The following is a 20,032-nucleotide window of genomic DNA, read 5'->3' as shown; positions in this document are numbered from 1 at the left end:
CGCCGCATCCTAGCAAGGTCGCTCAGGGGGCGGCGTACTTCGACGGTGGCCATGGATTTCAGAGCGGAGACGGGCGAGGAACGGCAGTGTATGCAGGCGACACGTCTTCCCGCAGATCCAACATGCAGCCCGCCAATCCCTTTCTGGACCGTCAGCCTCGTCCCGCTGAGCAGTCTCAAGCCGCCGGCTCCGGGTCGAGTACTCAGCCTCAACCTCCGAAGCGGGCTGTCCTGCCGCGCCGCTCATCGACCATGGACTCCGAGTACTTCCGTGAAAGCATGCCCTTCCCGCGCAGGCCGCCGCCCATACAGAAGTACTCGGACGAGGAGTCCAGCTCTGCCACCGGTTCGGGGCCCCAACCTCGGCGAGGTGCCATGTTGCGTCGCTCCTCGACCATGAACTCGGAGTTCTCCGAGCGCAATCGCTTCGCGCGCAAGTTCAGCGATGTGGAAGAGGGACATTCCAGGCCGCGGGCCAAGCGCGAGGGCAGCAAGAGCGTCGTCGCGGAGATCATCCAGTACGGTCTCCGGCATGGGTTGGGTCGGCTCCCTAGTTCGGTTCGCATGCCTCGGGGAGCCGGCCTAAAGCTCGTATCGACGCATTCCCTCTATGAGCGGGACCCGTCCGCTGGGCAGGAGAAGAAGAGCTCCCTGACACCTACTACGCCTGGCAGAAGGCCGACTTACTTGGAGAGGTGTAGTATCCTGCGCGAGCGGAAGCACTCGCATATCATGCACCACATCGAGGGTAAGTCATGATTCACCTATGTTCGTGGCTCGATGGCTTACATATTCGTCGTTCCTTGCAGATTATATGGCGAGACAGAAATTTCTCCTCCGCCTTGCGAAGGCCCTCCTGACTTTCGGGGCGCCTTCCCACCGTATCGAGTCCCAGCTGCACTCCGCGGGCGAAATCTTGGACGTGAATGTCGCCTTCGTGCACCTCCCGAACCTCATCGTAGCCACGTTCATGGACTCGGACACTCGCACTTCCGAGACGCACTTCGTCCGCGCCGGCGGGCGGGTCGCACTTACCAAACTGCAGAGGATTCACATCGTCTACCGCGACGTCCTGCATGACAAGATCGGTGTCACCGAGGCCTGTGAGCAGCTCAAGAAGATCATCCAGGAGAGGCCGCTGTACGGTATCTGGGTGCGGTGTGCGCTGGCGTTCTTCTGCGCGTCGATTATATGCGTGCTCTCTTTCGGAGGGTCGATTGTGGACATGTTTATCAGCGGGCTGAGCGCGTCGGTGCTGCAGTACTTGGGTCTGAATGCGGCCTCGAAGAGCACCATCTATGCGAACGTCTACGAGTGAGCTATTCCTAAAGATGCAGCGAGTCTATGCTGACTATGCTATAGGATCTCAGTCTCCATCGTGGTCTCGTTCACTGCGCGACTGCTCTCGACGTTGTCTGGCAACATCTTCTGCTACAGCGCGATCTCCTCGGCTGGTGTCGTGCTCATCCTTCCTGGGTTCACGATATGTGAGTGGCGTAGAACTGCTTCTCAAATCGCTGCTGATGAACGAACTGGTCAGTGATCGCTGCGCTGGAGTTGACGTCGAGGAACATCCTTTGCGGCTCTGTGCGGATGGTGTATGCTATCATATATACGCTGTTCCTGGTGAGAAGCATCCTCCTGTTTCTAAGACGCTATGCTGAATGTTCCTCTTGCAGGGATTCGGGCTCACCATCGGGTCAGACTTCTACCTCTTGGTGAACCCCAAAGCACGACAACACCTGGCTGCCACGGCTATGCTCAACTCACAGACTCTACATGGGTATATCATGAACAGCAACGTGTCCAACACAGTGCCACTCTCGGACCTCGGTGGCACCTTCACGTTCTTGGAGACCGCAGACACCCAGTCCAGCCACATCATCAAAGGTTAGTACCACGCCCTCATGGCCAGAGGCTTCATCTCATCTCCGAGTCGCTGCACAGGATGCTACCGCGACCCCACATGGCCGTGGTACAGACAGCCGCTCCCGTGGTGGGCGATGTTCGTCCTTGTGCCCCTCTACTCGACGTGCTCCTCGGTCCAGAACTTGCAGTCCATCCGGAGCATCCAGCTGCTGGTCATGGTCGTCTTCTCCTGCGCGGCCTACGCCGTGAATCGCGCGGCGAATTACTTCATCTCCGACCGGGGCGACATTGTCTCCGCCTTCGGCGCATTCGTCATCGGCCTCTGCGGGAACGCGTATTCCCGACTCGGAGGAGGCACTGCGTTCACGTCAATGGTGACCGGGGTGCTGTTCCTGGTCCCGGTGAGTGTGCCTCATCAATGAATCCGTCACATGCCCTCCCCCGCACCATACGCATGCTGACTTGTCTCCGTTGTCGGCAAATAGTCCGCTATCGGTAGTGGTGGTGGCCTCATTCAGAACTACACCAGCTCCGCCGATCGGTATACAGGCACTTTCGCACTGGGTATACGCATGATTCAGGTGGCGATCGGAGTTACCATCGGGTTGTTCGTGTCGCAGATCCTGGTATACGCACTGGGACGGCGCAAGAGTGCGGCGCACTTCGCCTTCTAATAGGACACTAGAGCACGTACGCTGAGTGCAGTGGTTATGACATACATATCGTCCGGCTTCTTCTCCCACGTACCTGCCGCGGTCAACTTCACAACTCCAACTACGAGTCAAGGGTAAACGAGTGTATGAGTGATACAGCAAGAAAACACAGCGATCGACAAGCAACAACGGAAGGAACATTGGAACATTGTTAGTGGATGATACAGTACCTGAATAAACGAGTGGAGAATGTTATATCGAAATAACGTATGCGTGCATAAAAGGTCATGGAAGGATATAAATTATGCCGCGAAGAGCTGCTGGAGCTCCTCCAGGCGGCGGGCTTGGAGATCAGACTTGCTCAACGGCGGGCCCAGCGTCAGGTTGGCAAGCTCCGTCTTCTTCTTCTGCACCTCCAGAAGACGCGCCTCTATCGTGTTCTCGATGATGAGCTTGACCGTTGTCACCGGACGCTTCTGACCAAGTCGATGCTGCGGAGGCATGAGGAACAGACAGCGATGTCGAAAAGAGGGATGGCACTCACGATACGGTCGACGGCTTGGTTCTCGACAGCGGGGTTCCTGAACAGGCCGGTCAGCTCATCCCGATGTGAGATGTGGGACGAAAGATTGCACACGTACCAGTACGGGTCCATCAGATAGACACGTTGAGCAGCAGTAAGGTTGAGACCCACGCCTCCGGCCTTCAGACTGACCAGGAGGACCTCGCAGCCTGGGTCATGCTTCAGGGCGTCCATCGCCTTCGTACGGTCATCACGCTTCATGGTCCCGTCCAGACGGTCATATCGGATGTTCGCAATCTCCAATGCGTCCTCGACCCTGTGATAGACGAAGTCAGCGTTGAGTCAACATGAGAGAACCGGATACACGTACTTATCGAGCATGCTGGTCCACTGCGAACTACACGAGGTCTCATCAACACCGCTCCACCGACTTGTAAAGAAAGGCACGTACAATACGATCGTCTTCGTGACGCCATCGTCGAGGCAGTTGCCCTCGTTGTCGACCATTTGCACCTCGATCGAGCCGGGGTCGTAGTTCGCCGAGTACGGGTTCGCCTTCGAGAACTGGATGAGGTCGGTCAATAGCGCGCGGACCTTCGTTGACGGATGGAAGTCCTCCATCGCGATGCCCTTCTGCCGCTTCTCCTTCTTGCCGCTCTTTTTCTTCATGCCTCCAGACAGAACGCTCTCGAGCATGGAACAGTCCACGTTGATGAGCACTGCGTCGGCGGGCGCGAGCGCAGTCTGACAGACCGAACAGCACCGGCGCGTGTCCGGCTGGACGTTCGGCCATCCCGGAAAGGTGGAAGAGCGGAAACACCCCGCACAGAACAGATGCTGACAGCGGGTGAGGACCGGCTGCGGAGCAGAAGGGCTGTTCTGACGTGTAGAGGAACGAGATGTCGCTGCAGAGGCCTTCGGCTTGCGCCCGCGCTTAGCAGGCGCTGCAGGAGCGTCGAGATCCGCCACTCCCTCGTTAGCCGCATCCAGGTTGGCCAGCTCGCATGCACATTCCACGCACTGCGCGGTACCTGCCTCTTTCAAGAGCGAAAAGATCACAGCAGCACGCTGGAGGTTGATACCGTCACGCTGGACGGTCGCAACGACGTCCTCGTAGGCAGGAGTGGCATCGCCGGGAAGCCCAAGACCCTTGTTCTGGACGAGCTCGAAATGGTCGCAGATCTGGCGGAGACGGAGGATCTTCTGCAATATGCCAACATAGTTCTTCATGACCTCGTTCTTGTGTGACAGCTCGTGGAACTCGGCCTTCGACTCGTTGAAGAAGTGGTTGTAGATCTCCTGCTCCTGGGCGTCGAACTTGAGGAAACGAAGCTCGTCATGGCGTGGTGGCAGCGACAATATCCTCTTCCCGTCCTCAGCGCGTGACTCCTTCGTGCGACGGAGCGTGATGCACTTCATGATCGTCTGCAGACGTGCGACACCGAGAGGCTGCGCGTACTTGACGGGCGTACCAACGTACTCGTTCCACACGTTCTTGTCGTCGAATGGCGTGAGGCGCAAGAACTTGATGAGCGCGAAAACGTCGTCAAGCTTGTTCTGGACCGGGGTACCCGTAAGGCACAACCGACGGTCCGCGACGAGGTCGCATGACGCGCGACATCCAACAGTACTCGTCTCCTTGATCGAGCTGGCACATAAGAGTGCATTGAGTGTCACGCGACCACAAAATCAACACGCTGTGCTCACTGTGCCTCGTCCAGGACGACTCTGAACCAATGGATGCTCTGCAGCGGACTTGTAGCTTCGGCCGCAGTCCCGGTGGCATTCTTCTTCCGCTTCTTCGCCTTCTTACCCTTCGCCGGCTTCGCAATCGGTTGTCCGGAGCCGTCCACCTCGATGAAGCCCTCACTACTGACGCCATCATCGTCCTCATCCTCGTCCCCCGCCTCTAGGCTCTTCGTCTGCTTCGAGAACTCGGAAGCGAGCGTGGAATAGGTAGTGATGACAGCATCGAAGTCGGCGAGGAAGGAGGGTTCCAATCGTCGCGCGTTTCCGTGGTAGACGTACACGCGCAATGGCGTGCCTTCACGCACTCGCCCGACCGCAGGTTTGACGTCCGCTTTGATGTCGAGCTGCGAGCCCGAAGGAGTCGCCAGACCGGTCAAAGTGGACTGCGAGGAGGGTTGGCAAGCAGCGGGGTTGATTCCACCGGCTCCACCGCATACAATGACCTCGCCCTTCCAATGCTCCTTGAACTGATCCTCCCAGTTCACGACAGTAGACAGCGGGCAGATGATGAGCGTTGCACGGCTCTTCATCTTGATGCGACAAGCGCGCGCATACTGAGCCTCTGCACGGTCCTGCTCGCGAGCCACCTTACCCTTGCTCTTGGAGGACGACCCACGGCTGTCACCGGAAGGTGGAGGAATACCCCAAACGCTCCCCTGAAAGTGTGCGGCTGTCAGACCAGGTTCTGATTCTGGTGGGGGCGTCGGAGGTGGGGTCAATGGAGATTCAGCGAAAGCCCGAGCGGAACGGAGTGTCGCAGCTATGAGAGACACGCAAGTGATGGTCTTTCCAAGACCCATCTGTGCGTAGTCGGGAGTTAGCATATATGCGTAAGCAACACGGGTCAAAGACGCGGAATGATGACATACGTCGTCGGCAAGGATTGCGCCCTTGGCCTCAAATGGCTTCGAGAATTCTTCGGCCTGAGTTACGATGTTGACCCACGAGGTCTCATGCGAAAGCGGGTTCATCTTCTCCTGCCACAGAGAATGCTTTCTTCGGCTCGCCCCGCCTACTTCCTGCTCGCGCGCGAGCAGGAACGTCAAAGCCTTCAGCTGGTGAGGATACAGCTTCGTCGCAACCTCCGGCGCTGCATGACATCATCATGGTTAGTTACCGGCACACGGACCTTGTGACATGCAGAGAACGCACGAGCAGAGGCCTCCTCGATTTCATCACCACCCTTCAGGCTCTTGAATAACTCATCCACTTGACTGCGCTGCACCTCGATGCTCCTACCGGCGACCGCAGGAGCGCTCCACTTGCTCAACGAGTTGCCGCCAGGGCCTGTGTATCCTGGGCGTTGATTGACAAGCATACTTCGTCCATGTCCACCGGGAGGAGGATTATGGGGGTTACAGTAGTAACCAGCAGAAGCGTGATGGATGTCGGAAGGAAGAGACGGGTGCTCTAAGTACAGATTGTTCTGATGCAGGTAATGGGACACAACAGGTATGTTGCCTTTCGGAGTGAAGACTAGCATTTGCAGTTGCAGTATGGGTACCTAGAACGCGTAAGCCAGTGTGACCAACGGGTTAAATGCGCACTCACCGCCCGATTCACTCGTCGAATTTTCGCGTCTAAGCGGATCAGTCCCTTCCCCAACATCGGCCCAAGGTGCGTCGCAACCCTCTGTTCTACCACGGCGAACGTCTCACCGGGAATAATCTCTCCGTTGTGGTTCTTGACCGAAGGAGGCCGAATGTTAATTGTCTCCGACGAAGAGCCGGGGGTACCATTGCCCTCGACATGTTCATACTGCAGCCGGACAGGTGCCCAGTCGCAGTCTTGGTTTCCGTGCTCTTGCGGATTTAGGTAGGATATAGGATAGAGGACAAGAGCAGTTGCGGCGAGCACTCCGATACACACCGGAGTCTTGGGAGGCAAGTCCATAGGTAAGTTGCCAAGACTCGGCTGAAGCGGGTGCATGGGCATCTGAGGAGGTGGTTGTGGTTGTGGTTGTGGCTGAGGCGGTCGCGACTGGGGAGGCGGTGAGGGTGAACCAGTAAGGTCTATGACCTGACCTGATGCACCGTTGGAGGGTCCGTTGGGTGCACTCGAAAGCGGGCTGTCATTTGACGTGGGGTGCTGGGCAGAATGCAAGTCCAGAGGATTGACGGCAGGCGCGGCATACGGTGGACGAGACTGGAAGAAGGCTGCTGAGTTGGACGGACCTTGGAAGTGAGCGGCGCGCACTTCGTTGGGTGAAGGCACCTCGTAATACTCGCGATAATAGGACGAAGATTGCGATGGTTGAGGGGTGCGCGAACCGGAGGGGGCGCTCGGCGTACCGTGCGGCGCGAGACTGGAATGGGACATGGCCGGGGATAGACCAGAGGAAGACTGGGGGCTATATGCGGAGGAAGGGGTACTTGTGGAGGCCGTGCAGCTCGCGTTGAAGGACCTGGACATGTTGCATACTCGCTTCTGCATGCGCTCGGTGACATGGATGTCGTCGTCGTCGTCGTCAAGAGTAAGATCGATTGGGTTGGCCTGGGAGTAGGCCCGCGCAGGATATGTGGCGGTTGAGCTGGACTGGGAAGCCATGTCGAGCGGGTGGCGCGTCGAGAGAGGGAGAAAAAGCGAGGACGAGGGGGACGAGAAAAGGGTCGGGGATGCGGGCGGCGGAGAACGAGACGCGGTGTAAGATTGCAGCGGACGAGCGAGAAAGGCGCAAGAAGAGCCTGAAGCTGGTTATAGCTCGGCACACATAAGCTCCCTTACTCACTAACACCCTCTCGCTTACGTGACTTCTCGGTCGTCCACTTCCATATATGGTCGGCCGTGTCGGTGGGTCACGCCCACGTGATAGCGCCCCCCGCGCGCCTTTTCTGCGGACGCGCAGACTGCAGCGGTGCTCCTCCTAGTGACTCTGTTTGACTTGCCTTCTATCCACATCCCCCGTTTGCGCATCCCCGAGCTCCGGGCGTAGCTCTCTCACTTCGTCTCGCTGCGGGTGGACGGTCCCGTTTGCGCCATTCCCACCCGTTCTTGCTCAGGCTGTATCTAGTCCGATCCCCGCTTACCAATATGCGCAATCGGTGCTTACACGGCACGCCCGGCCAATCTCCAGCTTCCCAGTGTCTCCTTACACTCTACTGTGTTGCAGAACGGCTTTCCAGGCTCCTGATATCAGACCTCAGAACAACCTTATCAGCCTGGCTTGACCACCTCCCTCGTCCTTGTTGACTCGCGGCATCCAGATTCCAGTACATACGGACATTGGCTGATGATCCCGACCGTAGGCAGTGAAATGGATATCTTCATCCTGCATCTGCCTCCCCGCCACCGTCACAGATCCACGTGTAGTGCGTTCTACAGATCACATTAAACTTCTCGTCCACTCGGGAACTGTCCATCCAGCAGTTCCGGCGAGTCCGGTCCCTCCTTCAGACGCTGCATGCTGAAAGATTAGGTTATCGTCTCATCCATTATTGCACCCTAACGATACCTTTCGTAGCATCCGGCGACCTAACATTCCATTGCCAATTTCCGCACTTGCATCGAATTCTGTCCAGGCCGTGTGACGGCATGTCTAGCTTCGTGCATCCCTCACAATATCCGGTCGAAGTTCCATCTCCTGCTGGCCACTGCCTTGTCTTCCGCCTGTTCATCATGTGGTCTCTCGCTAATACAGCCGACCCGCATCTCCTCTATCTTTGCGGCCCGTCCTCATCGCGTCCATTGGATATCATCATGAGGGGGCAGTCCGACTGAGTATCTCGGACGTCCACCTCGCGCTCATGTCTCCGTGCAAGGTCATCAAGCAGGCGGCGTATTGCTGTCTCATAATCTTCGCTTCCGTCTTCGCCCTGCCAGGTGCGGCTCTGAACTTGCCACCTTTGGTTCCAGCGGTCCACAGCTTCACCGCCAACAGCGGTGCTTCTGGGGCCTTCCGGCTGTCCAACGATATCCGACTGATTGTGGATGGACACGATGCACAGTCCACCCGGGACAACGGCCTTACCCTGATCCCTCCCACCCTGTTATCATTCGCGCAGACATTCAAGACAGACCTCGAAACTTTGTTCCCACACACGAGCGTTACGCTCTCGACAGGCGACACCCAAGCATTGCCTGTGCATCCCACTGTCATCGCCATATCCTTGTCAGATCGCGTCAATGCAACACATGCGGACGGAACCACCACGACGGAGGGATATGAGCTACAAGTTTTGCCCACAAGCATACGCATAACCGCTTCAGGAAGCAAGGGTGCATTCTGGGGTACTCGCACACTGCTTCAAGGCCTCGTTCTGGCAGGAGAATTCCCTCTAGGTACCGTGGTGGACCAACCGGACTGGCAAACCAGAGGGTTCATGCTAGGTCGGTCGGTTTACCTATACCAGAATGTACGGACAGTACTTAACTTTCCCGACTACGTAGATGTCGGACGCCAATGGTATCCAATCACCTTCCTGCGTGACCTATGCACGTATGCATCTTGGTTCAAAGTCAGCGAATTCGTGAGTTTGTCCATCAGGGTCAAGGGTGATGTAAAGCTGTACCATGCTCATGTTCCATATGCGTAGCACGTCCATCTGTCCGACAATGTCAGCCCCAGAGGCAATCCCAACGCATATGCGCGCTTTCGGCTTCGTCCCGAGGACTCTGCTCTTGCTGGCCTGACCCCTCATCTCAATGAGACCTATTCGAGAGCCGAATTCGAAGACTTCCAGACGCATTGTGCTGCGCGCGGAGTTACGGTATACACACTTCCGCATGTGCATCTATGCCCGAAGATAACCTCTTCCGGTTCCAGATAATCCCCGAATTGGAATCGGTGTGTAGCCGCAGCGGGCCTGCAGTCTGCAGCGAGGCTCTCAATCCACCGTAGCCATTACTGACGCGGCCCCTTGGCTTGGTCAGCCCGGACATGCGTTGGTCATCACCCAATGGAGGCCGGAGCTTGCACTGTCCTCTGACCCGACGCTGATCAACCTGACCGTACCGGACGCCATCCCGACGATCAAGGCCATATGGAAAGGTGTGTCCATGGATGTAGTGGGCGCAGATCCTTGCTCAAGCATCCTGCTGACAACGCCATATGAACCCAGAATTCCTGCCATGGTTTCACACCAGTGCGTTTCACGAATCCGGTTATTCAACGGCCTTCGGTTATCGGCCATGTAGCTAACGCTTCAAAACGATCGGTCGGTTTACAGAGCAGGTCTCCATAGGAGCTGACGAGTACAACTCGTCTCTTGCCGACGATTACAATAATTTTGTCAATGAGATGGTATGCAGTGTCCACGGACTCTAAATCAGGATACTTCGAGGTCCTTGCGGGCCGCTTACACACCACACAGAGCGACTTCATCGGACAAGAGAGCGGGAAGACCATACGCATCTGGGGAACACGCGAGCCTTCAAATACCACGTCCGTCAGCAAGAACATAACCATTCAACACTGGTGAGGCTCTCGTCTGTCCAAGTCTATAATATGACTAATATGTCGGCCGCCGCAATCCCGTTCTACAGGGACTTCGGTGACGATGACCCTTTTGAATTGATTCGCTCGGGCTACGATGTGATCAACAGGTGAGTACTAGTCCGTGTCCACCGCGCACTTCCGAGTCATCATCCTCGCAGTGCAATGCGGAGGTAGCATGCTGACTGATCCACCCACAGCGAGGATTCGTTCCAGTACATCGTTATGAAGCAGGTATGCCAGCCGTTAGTAATGTATCGCGCCGGGGTTAACCGGTCTACATGGGACCCTGCCCAATACACAGTCGGGCTCATTCCCGCAGCAATTGAATCAAACACGCCTTTGGGAGGGGGCGAACGTCGACACGGGTGGGATATGGGACCCTCATGTTTTCGACCGGGGTATGTACCTGCGGCTAAGTTCCCGATCGGAGATAGCAGTGGGCTCACTGCTTTGTTTAGGCAACGCGTCGAACAACCCAAGAATATCAGACCCGCACCTGAAGGGCGCGATAATGGTATGTTATTACTGTCAAACTACTGCTTACTGAATAGGCTGCTAACGCCGTCGGACGTGTCCAGGCTGCGTGGAACGACCATGGCCCGACGGCGAGTACTTTCTTGGAGGCCTTTTACGCGCTCAAGGAGGGTATCCCAGTGGTCGCGAGTGTGGGTTGGCTAGCGGCCTCGGGCCCGAACCACCTCACACACGCGCAGTTCCTTGAGGCCTTCGCACAGCTGGAAGCATCTGCCCCTGGCCAAAACCTCGACCGCCGTATTCCAAGCAAGAGCGCGATGGTGGTTGCATACGCTGCGCCGTTCCCCAAGTCCGGTATAGTGCCCGACCGCAGTGGAAATGGATACGACGCACACTTCGACTCTGCGACTGGCTCATTGCATACGTCGCTCGGAAGCAAGGGGCACAACTACACCCTCCTCCTGCGCGCGACGTTAGATGGGTCGCCTGGCACATTGCTTTCAGGCCCAGATGACTCCTTCGGCGTGGCCTCGCGGGCGGACGGCGCGCTCACCCTTGCGTTCACATCTTCTGATATCACTTACCTCATGTCCAACTACACCTTGTCGTGGGGCAGCGGAACAGTGGAGATCGTACTAACAGGCACACAAGACGGAACCTCTGTGTTCGTGGACGGCACACACGCTGGCGACTTCCTTGTCTCCATTGATGGGACGAACGTTTTCGAGCCCATGGCGTTCGTGGCGCCTTTGCAGATCATAGGCGGAGAACACAGTGAGGTCAAAGAGCTAGCAATGTGGGATGGGATACATGACGCGAATGGGCTATCGAGTGTAGAGGAGATGAGAGGGATATGAAGGGGAGGCCAGTTGTTCCGCACGTCTCGTATTACTATCGTACAGGGAGTAAGACGTGTGCTGCATCGCGTATTCGTTGAAGAACAGTAGTCGAATACCGGTCAGACTGGCAGACTAGGTATAAGTCACTGAAATCTTGGAAGAGAAACTAATCGAGTACAAAATTCGACACAGAAACCACTACCGTCCTAACTAGCGAGTCATCTGACGTGGCGAAATACAGAGGGTTTGAGATACATGCATACCTTGACATGAGAATTACTTGGACCAGAGTAAGCTAGCAAACGAGAGTTGGCTGTATAGGCTAACCATGTGGCCACCCGCGAGACTGTACAGACAACACTCCCTCGGCTTCGTCAAGAGCAGCATGAACCAATATCAACCTTGACGGTCCCATCACCATCGCGCTCGTTTTATACGCCATGCACCAACATGCAAAACGAGCGCGAGAACGGTGAGACCGTCAAACTCGATGCCAGTCCTGCCAACCACAAGACGTAGTTGCGCCAGCTCACAAAGGCACAAATGATTCGTGGAGCTGCGTGTTGTCGTTGCGTCGGTGCAGGCTTAGACACCTGGAAAGCATATGTGAGCAAGGTAAAGCGAGCAAATCGTGAGGTTCTGAGGAACACGAACGAGGAGCCCATCCCATGGCATGGTAGGCCTGTCGAGCTGCTTCTTCTTTCGCAAGCTGCTTGCTGGGGCCAGTGCCAATACCCTTCTCAAAGCCGTTGACTACATCAACAGACTAATTAGCCAACAGACTCATCATACAGCCAACGTACGAACGCACCGAGACACTGGACAGTCCAACGACCGGCATGCGCAGGGCCAGAGAACTGTGCGGGATACTGGACCTCCAGCCTGCGCTGCTGCGCAGTCTGGTTGAACAACGGAAGAAAGGCAGATTGTGGCTGCGCAGGAGCAAGGGGATTGAAAGCAGGGAGAGGTGGCGGCGGATTCATTGGCGGCGGGGGTGCCGCAGGTTGTGGGGGGATCCCGTATGTGTTGTTGTACTGGAATTGTGGTTGGGCGGTGAACGGCGGATATGCATTATACGCAGCAGACGGCTCGCTCTTGACCCGTTTCTGCTCTGGCTCTTGACACGTAGAGGCGGCCTGTGGATCCACAAGCCGTGATATCCAGTTCATCACGGCGGCGAAACCTCCTCCGACATAAACCGCTCCCACATACGCATCCATGATATAGCGAGTCTCCTGTATGAAGATGAGGGGATGCGAGACGGAGCAGAACACGCCACGCACCTTGGGGTCTTTCATATCGACATCCGCTGCGTGGCGCACTTTTTCCCTCCACTTGTAACCCTCAACCCACTTGTCAACTTGCTCCGGCAGCTTGTCCAGTTCGGCCTACATAGATCGCAGGTCAATGCAGGTTAATGAGATGCTCGGTAATTTCTAGGAGGTACGATCTGCGCACCTCCATCTCTTCCGCCTTTAACATTGGCCGCTTCTGGAACAAGATGTCCATGTAGACCGCCTCCAACATCTTGCCACCGACAGCTGCGAGTCGTACTCCATCGCCATAGGGAGAGTCGGGGTTCATCGGCATACCAGCAAACTTAATCGAGTGGTGAACGAATATCTCGAGCATCGCCTCGCCGTCGATTTGCGGGGCGGGAGGGAACTCCGAATCCATGGTCGTTGCGGAAGAGGATGGGGAACGAGAGCGTTTCAGAGTCGGGGTGGGACTTAGAGATTTCGCTGGTGAGCGGGGAGGGGGACACGTGCCAGAGCCTACAGAAGAGTTATAAGGCTTCCTGGAATCCTTCTACCGCAGCACACATAGCGGTGAGGCGGCTATAGACCAGCGTCCACGTACCTGAGCTCGGTGCTGCGGTAGTTGCGGCAACACCGGTAATCGCTGAAGCACCATTTGACATACTCGTAAAGCTTGTACTTGCCTTCAGCATCTGAAATCGGGGGGCGAGTGACATGCGGAAGCAAGAAGTGCGGGTGGCGAGTGTACGCGTCCGATCACATAAGGAAAACTGAGCGTCTATGAGCCTGCGGCGAGTCGCCACAAAGACAGTTTGATGAACGCTACCGCAACAATTGCGGTATTCAAACTCACAGACCACGATCAAGAGAAAGAGGACAATAGCGATATTTCTTGTAGATACTAGGTACAGGCTCACGGCCATAGATATAAGACGACTAGTAGTACGACGGTTACAATACATTATTGTCTGCCGTCCACGGTCAGACAAAGGAACAAGATGCTTGCAGAAACGACAGATGGCGCAGCGTCCGTTGTTTGTGCCGCCCCAGGGACGCTGCACATGCACATGTTGCGTGGCTCGGCGCGGTCATGACTCCGTGAGATCGATGATAGAACCGGACGTGCTGGCGTTCGCGGAGGAGGAATTCAGCATGCGCCTCTGCACCTTTGTCAGAATGCTCCTCAAGGCGCTGACCACGGGGCCTTGGTCAGGATCTTTCGAGAGCCGCTGAATTGCTTCTGTAATGCTGTCGTGAAAGCATGAGATCAGCACTCCCGACCGTCACTCGACACGCCCCTAACTCACCTCTGAGGACCTTGAGCCACCACGGGGCAGTCCTTGACAAGGTGGTGAGGTGTACGTCCACACACAACGCACGAAACCATTCTGCCCGACTCCTTAGCCTTCTTGTTCTGGGGACCCTCCACAGAGTCACCTGGTGGTTTAGGGCGTTTAGAGGAGCTCGAGGTCGCGTTGGCGGTCTTGGATATGTGTGGGACGGCTTCTGGTGTCCCGACTGCGGTAGCGGACGGTCCTGCAACCGGAGCCGAGTCATTCATATGCGAGGGCCCCGCTATAAGCTGGGTAGCGTGTGGCGATATGGCCGATCTGGCAACCAAGTGAGCTGACGGACGAGTATTGCCCCCCTCGTGCTTGTGCTTCTTTGGTGGCGGAGCTGCTGTTCTCTGAGGCGGCATCTCCACCAGGTGCAACGGCTGGCCGTATATCAGGTTGATCTTCCCAAGCCGGTGAAGCGTTTCGTCGATAACTCGGATAGCGGCACGCTGGACGACATCCCATCGTCAGTGATATAATAGCGGACCAATCGTGTGATCACGTACCCGTTCCTCAATAGACTCATCCCCTGCATGTTGCAAGAGCATCAGCCTGTACTCGGCCAGATTCTCCGGACTATGAGTCATGGTACACTGCCCAGGTGTGTGATACGTCGCACATAGTCCGCAAAATTCCTCCCCAGGTCCCGGACCTTGTCGGCTCTGGATTGGCGGCAGTGGCCTATGAGACGCATCTGAGCGATGGTGCTTTTGCTTGTGTGCAAGCGACGAGGAGCCGGGCACGGGCAGCATTTGGAGATCGTCGACATCCATCTTATCGCCGTCCGATTCGTCGGATTCGGAAGCAGCATCCGACATGGGTGCATGAAAGTCAGAGTCGTCTGATCCCGCCGCCTTGCCCTTGGACTTCTTCTTTCCTTTATCCTTGTGCTTCTCCTTTTCCTTCTCCTTCGTGGGCGTGTCACCGAGATCCAAACTTTGCTGAAAGACGAAAAGACATGAGTACGGGTATGGCATAGCATGATACAAGAAAAATACCTGAGGAACTGCGAATACTGCGGCTGCTTTGCGGCGCACACCCCGCCCAGTCACCTCCTTCTCTTGTTCTGCCGCCTTCCGTGCGGCGATAAGCTCTAATGCCTTCGTCCACGAGTCCGCCTCTTCAGTATACTCGGGTGCCTCCTCCGCCATTTCTTCCAAGTCGTCCTTGTCCGCAGACCACACTTTGGCGAAAGCGAACAAGGAACCTGTGCCGCCCGATTCAGACTCGACTTCATCACCCTCCTTCTCTGTCTTCTCAATCAGGTTGTCCACATCATGTTCAGAGTCTACCAGAACCACGATGAGCGTGCTGCGGTAATAGCAACCTCGTGTTGGCACTCACAGTGGACTTCTCGGGCAGCAGTCTCCTCGTTTTCCTCGAATAGGGCCTCAGCGCCAAACATCAGGATCGACTTCACGTCTTCCTTCGAGCTACCCTCGTCGTCCATTTTTTGGACGATGAGATGGTCGAGGACCAGCTTCTTCTTGCCGGTTTGCATGATACGTTCTGTAGATCATCAGTTCAGCACGTGTCCCGAGCACTGTGTCAACGACAGACCTTCAGCGGACTCCTTCACCATGAGCTTGAAGACAAGGACGGTCTTCTTCTGGCCATATCGATGCGCACGAGCGATTGCCTACGAGAAACGTCAGATCTCGAAGCTGAATTTCTTATGACATGAATCATTCGTACTTGGAGATCCTATGAGATGTTCGTGAATCGCATCCTCATGATAGAAGAGAGAGATAGTCATACCTGATGTGGGTTGAAGTCGGGATCGAAGATAATCACTGTGTCCGCACTCCACAAATTGATCCCGACGCCTCCAGCGCGCGTCGTCAGAAGGTAGATGAAGACGTCAGAATCAGGCTTGTTGAACTCGTCCATGTCCTTCTGACGGTCGGCTTGCTTCGTGCTACCATCCTGAGATACAACATCAGATACTATAGTGATCACTCTTAAGCAACGTCGCAGGACTTACCAGACGGAGAAATTTGATACCTTCCCCTACGAGGAAATCCTCAATGATGTCGAGGGCGATCACAAACTGGGCTATAATGTCAGTAAACGAAATTGAAGAAACGTCCAAATGGCGGACCTGACTGAACAGAAGGACTCTGTGACCTCGCGCACGAAGCTTGGGCAGGAGCATCTTCAATAGACGCAACTTGGCGCTAGCAGCAATCAACCGGTCATGAGTGTCCTGTGGCGACAAATTTTTCGGCTCGATGTCCTTAGAGACAAGATAAGGGTGTTGCAAGCATCTGATGGTCAATAAGTAAGGGTCGCCGCAATCAAATTCTCAAGTGCCTCACTTCCGCAGCTGCATGAGCATGTTGTTCATGTTTGTCTTCGTGATGACGTTGCTCCCCTTAGATGAGGCGTTACCCTCTGCAAGGCTGCGTAGGATATCAAGATTTTGACCTACGAAGGGATCAGGATGAGTCCTAATAGAGCAGATACAGGAGACATACTGAGGATTGAACGATATATTTCCTTCTGCAAAGGAGCCATGCTGACCGGAACAATAACCTCGTTCTGTGAGATGAGGTGAGAGGCATTAAGTAACACAGTCTGTCTGTTGAGCGTACCTTGGGGGGCAACTGCAACACTTCTGACTTCATTCGGCGCAAGAAGTATGGCTTCAGTCGACCGTGAAGTTCCTTCACGAGTTCATCAGTGAGTTCCTCGTAGTGTTTCGAGAGAGCCTCTAGGTCCTTCCATTGATCCGGGTCGAGGAAATTCATCAGATTGAACAACTCTCGAATGTTGTTGTTCAAGGGTGTCTATCAAGACAGTCAATGGTATGGTTAGATACGTGCAAGCTAGTACCGCTTACCCCGGTCATGATAATCCGATGGAAACTATTGAGCTCCTTCAGACGTTTGAAGATGAGACTCTCATCGCTCTTCACTATAGTCAAAATGAGCGGACGGACAGCGAAACAGCTCTCAACAAGACTTACACCGTTGACCCTCGTCGACGATGAGCATCTCCCACCGCGGTGTACTCTTGAAGATTGGGCCGAATTCCTTCTGATTGGTGACGGTCTCGTATGTCGTGACTAGGACGTGGTACTTGGCACCGGTTGTGCCCAAGGCGGGCCGACTGTGGTAAAGTTCGAACTTCTTGATGACCTCGCGTGCCTTCGCCTCACCATAGAATGGTACGACCCGCAGCTTCGGCGCCCAACGCTCGAACTCACGGACCCAATTGGGGATAGTCGAGTTTGGTACGACAACCAAGGCTGGGAAAGATTTGAAGGCAGATACAAGGAATCCAATGAAAGTCACGATTTGTACAGTTTTCCCCTGATAGATGCGTGTCAGTGATGTAAAAAGGAAGTGCGAAATCGCGTATCCTCACGAGACCCATCTCGTCTGCGAGAATGCAGTTCTGGTCCTTGTGCCAATTGTGAACGAGCCAGTTGACGCCCTCGATTTGGAAGGGCATAAGCTTGAGCTGGTCGCTTTGCCCGAGCATTGGCTGGTTGTCGACCGTGAAGGCTTCTCTCTGGGTCCATCTCGAGCCGCTCTTTGGAACTGGCTCCTTCCTGCCGCGGGTAGGAACAGTGACGGAGCGTCCATATATAAAGCGTCCAAAGGCTCTCTCGTAGGCGACATATCCAACGTCGTCGCTGCGCGGTGGAGAGTCCCAAGAAGCTGATGCAGCATGGTCAGTACTACAGCTCGAAAGAGGACAAAAATAACACACCATTATCGTAGCCAAGGTCATCCCATTTGAAGAACGCCCATGCTACCTTGTCGGCATCCTTCTCGCTGAGCTTCCTTCCGATCCGCGACTCATACTCTTCGATAGTAACCATGAAACTGTTGGGCGGTTCTTCGCCACGATCGTACGCGTCGTCCCGAGCACGAGCGACTTCAGGGCTTTCCTCGTCGTCACTATCCTCACGAGCTTTCCTACCCTTCCCCTTGGCTTTCGAGCTCCTTGGTGGCCGCCACAACAGGACGTCGAGTACGCGATCCACCGTCTGCCAAGCGGGTGGGATCCTCCGTTCAGCTTCAGCATCGGCGATGAGCAGACCGGTCCCCTCGTTGCCCTTGACACTCTTTGCCCCATCAGCGTCATCGCGGCCGAATTCAAAGCCAGTGGTGTCGCCCTCTTCAGTGGCCGTGCGCCGCTCGGAGACAGGTTCAGATAGGAGGGGAACCTTGGTCCCCATCTGCAGGAAATTCTTCAGCTTGTTCGGGGCCGTCGCCAATAGCCAGCCGTGAGGCACCCATTGGATTCGGCGGTAACTTCTGTCGACCCACTTGATGAGATACTCGCGAGGAAGCATAGCCTTGTGGCTCAGAGGATCATCAGGAAGATGAGGAGGTTCGACAACATCCGCAGGGTAGGGTCGCCATGCGAGGATGTGTTCGACAACGTACACGTACGAGACGCAGTCTGCGCATCTCCATCCGGTATCGTACTGGTAGTAGGTAGCCAGCTGGGTGGGAGAGATCTCACCAGGTTTGTAACCATCAGGTACAGGGAGGTGGGCATAATGTGCGAGTCGCTTGCAAGTGATACATCGAAACAGAAGCTCGTGGGGGCTTTCGGCTACGTCGTCTGCAGGTGGCACCGGAGCAGGTGTGGTATCCACAGGTTGCTGGACGCCATCTTGACGCGACGAGGACTCGGTCCGCTCTGTGAACTGGTCGGCCTTGAGAGCGACCTCCTTGCAGCCCATGCATACACCGCCCTTCATACAGGACCCGCAGATGAATTCCGTGGTCTGATGGAGTTCTAGTGTGACGCGTTTCGTGGGTTCAGATGCCCCAGAGTTGGCCTCCCTCCATTCAGCCTTGTCACGCTCGTTAACGGCACGGAGAATCTCGTCCCGCTGAGTTTTGGCGAGGCAGCCCCAATGAGCTGCAACGGGACACTTGAGGCTATTTTCCATTAGTGAGATACGTTCAGAAACAGGGACGGCGCTGCTCACCAACGAACCCAGCCGCCGAGATTAGCAAGTCTTGTGGCTTCGTCTTCTGACTCATCATCCTTGGACTTGCGCTTCTTCCCTTTCTTCTTCACTTGCTGCTCGTGAGTAGGCGCTGTGTGACACTTCTCGCAAATACTCCTGTGGGCGATGAGAGGACCAATGTCCTCGTACTCCTCCTCATCGAGCTCCAGATCGGCCACGAAGCGGAATCGTCCATAGGCTGGGCGTGAGGCTTTCCCACGAACTATCTTCTTCTTCGCGGACTTCTTGCGAGTATCGGCATCGTCGGCGGAGACGTAGTCCTCGTAGTCTGCGTCGTCCAAGTTTGCGCGACGGAGCTTGCGAGCCCGAGTAGACTTCCTGGTCGGCTGTGATATCTCTTGGATGTCGCTGTCGCCGTCTGAATCCGAACCATGAACTACGACAGGCCGCCGATTAGACCGTGTCTTCTTCGGACTAAACGGCAGAGCACCGCTCATCTTCTTGCTCGCGTTTAGCACGGCGGTCCGAGTACTGCGTCGCGCAGCAGGTCCGCCCGAGCTATCTGAAAAGTCCGAGTCAATGTCTCGAGCTAACTCGTCTGAACTGTATTCATCCTGTGCATTCGAGAATCGTCCGTTGCTGGAGCGTCTTCCGGAGATCTTGACCATGAGAGTAGCGCGCCGCGAACTTGGATGGACATCGGAAGAAGTGGGATCGAAAGATGGAAGCGTGCCCTCATGCAGTGCATCCTCTGTCCCCCGTCTAAATGAGTATCTCCACGCAGGTAAACATCTTCTAACTATCCACTAACCATATTCGTTTACCAGATTGGAAAAGTGTCTCTCGAAATGTGGGCCAGGAATCTGAAAGTTTCAAGGCAAGATATTTAGTGTATACCCTCATTGAAAGCAAGGGCGTATGCTTGCCACAAAGCCCTGTACCACGCCCGCGGGGGGGGGG

General features: G+C 55.5%; 5 protein-coding genes across 5 annotated transcripts in view; 2 read left to right on the top strand and 3 right to left on the bottom strand.

The window, feature by feature from the left end:
• Nucleotides 1-804: 804 nt before the first annotated feature.
• L226DRAFT_475741 (DUF1212-domain-containing protein) lies at nt 805-2,542 on the top strand (the record flags this gene model as incomplete). The annotated part of the gene is made up of 6 exons (XM_067676684.1): nt 805-1,313; nt 1,362-1,486; nt 1,540-1,625; nt 1,679-1,889; nt 1,947-2,269; nt 2,354-2,542. Exons 1-6 carry the CDS (start codon nt 814-816, stop codon nt 2,540-2,542), a joined length of 1,434 nt encoding a protein of 477 aa, XP_067542915.1. The 5' UTR covers nt 805-813.
• L226DRAFT_528519 (uncharacterized protein) lies at nt 2,491-7,458 on the bottom strand. Its single transcript, XM_067679383.1, has 9 exons — nt 6,345-7,458; nt 5,946-6,297; nt 5,663-5,883; nt 4,752-5,593; nt 3,496-4,692; nt 3,415-3,441; nt 3,163-3,360; nt 3,066-3,102; nt 2,491-3,012 (listed from the first exon to the last, which is right to left on the bottom strand). Exons 1-9 carry the CDS (start codon nt 7,338-7,340, stop codon nt 2,824-2,826), a joined length of 4,059 nt encoding a protein of 1,352 aa, XP_067542914.1. The 5' UTR covers nt 7,341-7,458; the 3' UTR covers nt 2,491-2,823.
• A 1,078-nt stretch (nt 7,459-8,536) lies between these two features.
• On the top strand, nt 8,537-11,558 carry L226DRAFT_450858 (glycoside hydrolase; the record flags this gene model as incomplete). Its single annotated transcript, XM_067674979.1, has 13 exons — nt 8,537-9,119; nt 9,180-9,259; nt 9,326-9,499; nt 9,556-9,576; nt 9,663-9,780; nt 9,851-9,874; nt 9,959-10,032; nt 10,103-10,206; nt 10,275-10,334; nt 10,425-10,458; nt 10,529-10,625; nt 10,686-10,741; nt 10,806-11,558. 13 exons carry the CDS (start codon nt 8,537-8,539, stop codon nt 11,556-11,558), a joined length of 2,178 nt encoding a protein of 725 aa, XP_067542913.1.
• Nucleotides 11,559-11,840: 282 nt separating this feature from the next.
• Nucleotides 11,841-13,668, bottom strand: L226DRAFT_23245 (uncharacterized protein). Its single transcript, XM_067673103.1, has 5 exons — nt 13,401-13,668; nt 12,999-13,315; nt 12,824-12,928; nt 12,352-12,775; nt 11,841-12,293 (listed from the first exon to the last, which is right to left on the bottom strand). Exons 1-5 carry the CDS (start codon nt 13,513-13,515, stop codon nt 12,070-12,072), a joined length of 1,185 nt encoding a protein of 394 aa, XP_067542912.1. The 5' UTR covers nt 13,516-13,668; the 3' UTR covers nt 11,841-12,069.
• Nucleotides 13,669-13,743: 75 nt separating this feature from the next.
• Nucleotides 13,744-20,032, bottom strand: part of L226DRAFT_475735 (uncharacterized protein) — a 6,749-nt gene continuing 460 nt past the window's right edge. Inside the window, exons 2-20 of the mRNA XM_067676683.1 lie at nt 19,884-19,935; nt 19,091-19,823; nt 17,854-19,040; nt 17,506-17,801; nt 17,105-17,450; nt 16,979-17,052; nt 16,731-16,925; nt 16,614-16,677; nt 16,455-16,563; nt 16,238-16,403; nt 16,121-16,186; nt 15,895-16,062; nt 15,832-15,840; nt 15,697-15,775; nt 15,481-15,645; nt 15,135-15,424; nt 14,643-15,077; nt 14,107-14,585; nt 13,744-14,047 (exon numbers count right to left, since the gene is read on the bottom strand). Coding sequence (XP_067542911.1) covers nt 13,888-14,047; nt 14,107-14,585; nt 14,643-15,077; nt 15,135-15,424; nt 15,481-15,645; nt 15,697-15,775; nt 15,832-15,840; nt 15,895-16,062; nt 16,121-16,186; nt 16,238-16,403; nt 16,455-16,563; nt 16,614-16,677; nt 16,731-16,925; nt 16,979-17,052; nt 17,105-17,450; nt 17,506-17,801; nt 17,854-19,040; nt 19,091-19,823; nt 19,884-19,935 — 5,073 coding nt within the window. The 3' untranslated portion in view covers nt 13,744-13,887. The remainder of the gene's footprint in view (nt 14,048-14,106; nt 14,586-14,642; nt 15,078-15,134; nt 15,425-15,480; nt 15,646-15,696; nt 15,776-15,831; nt 15,841-15,894; nt 16,063-16,120; nt 16,187-16,237; nt 16,404-16,454; nt 16,564-16,613; nt 16,678-16,730; nt 16,926-16,978; nt 17,053-17,104; nt 17,451-17,505; nt 17,802-17,853; nt 19,041-19,090; nt 19,824-19,883; nt 19,936-20,032) is intronic.

The sequence above is a fragment of the Lentinus tigrinus genome (assembly GCF_003813185.1).
Source record: "Lentinus tigrinus ALCF2SS1-7 unplaced genomic scaffold L226scaffold_1, whole genome shotgun sequence".
In the NCBI taxonomy this organism is placed as follows: Eukaryota; Fungi; Basidiomycota; class Agaricomycetes; order Polyporales; family Polyporaceae; genus Lentinus; species Lentinus tigrinus.
Note: the sequence above shows the minus strand (reverse complement) of the source record. Positions and strands in the feature narration are given on the sequence as shown.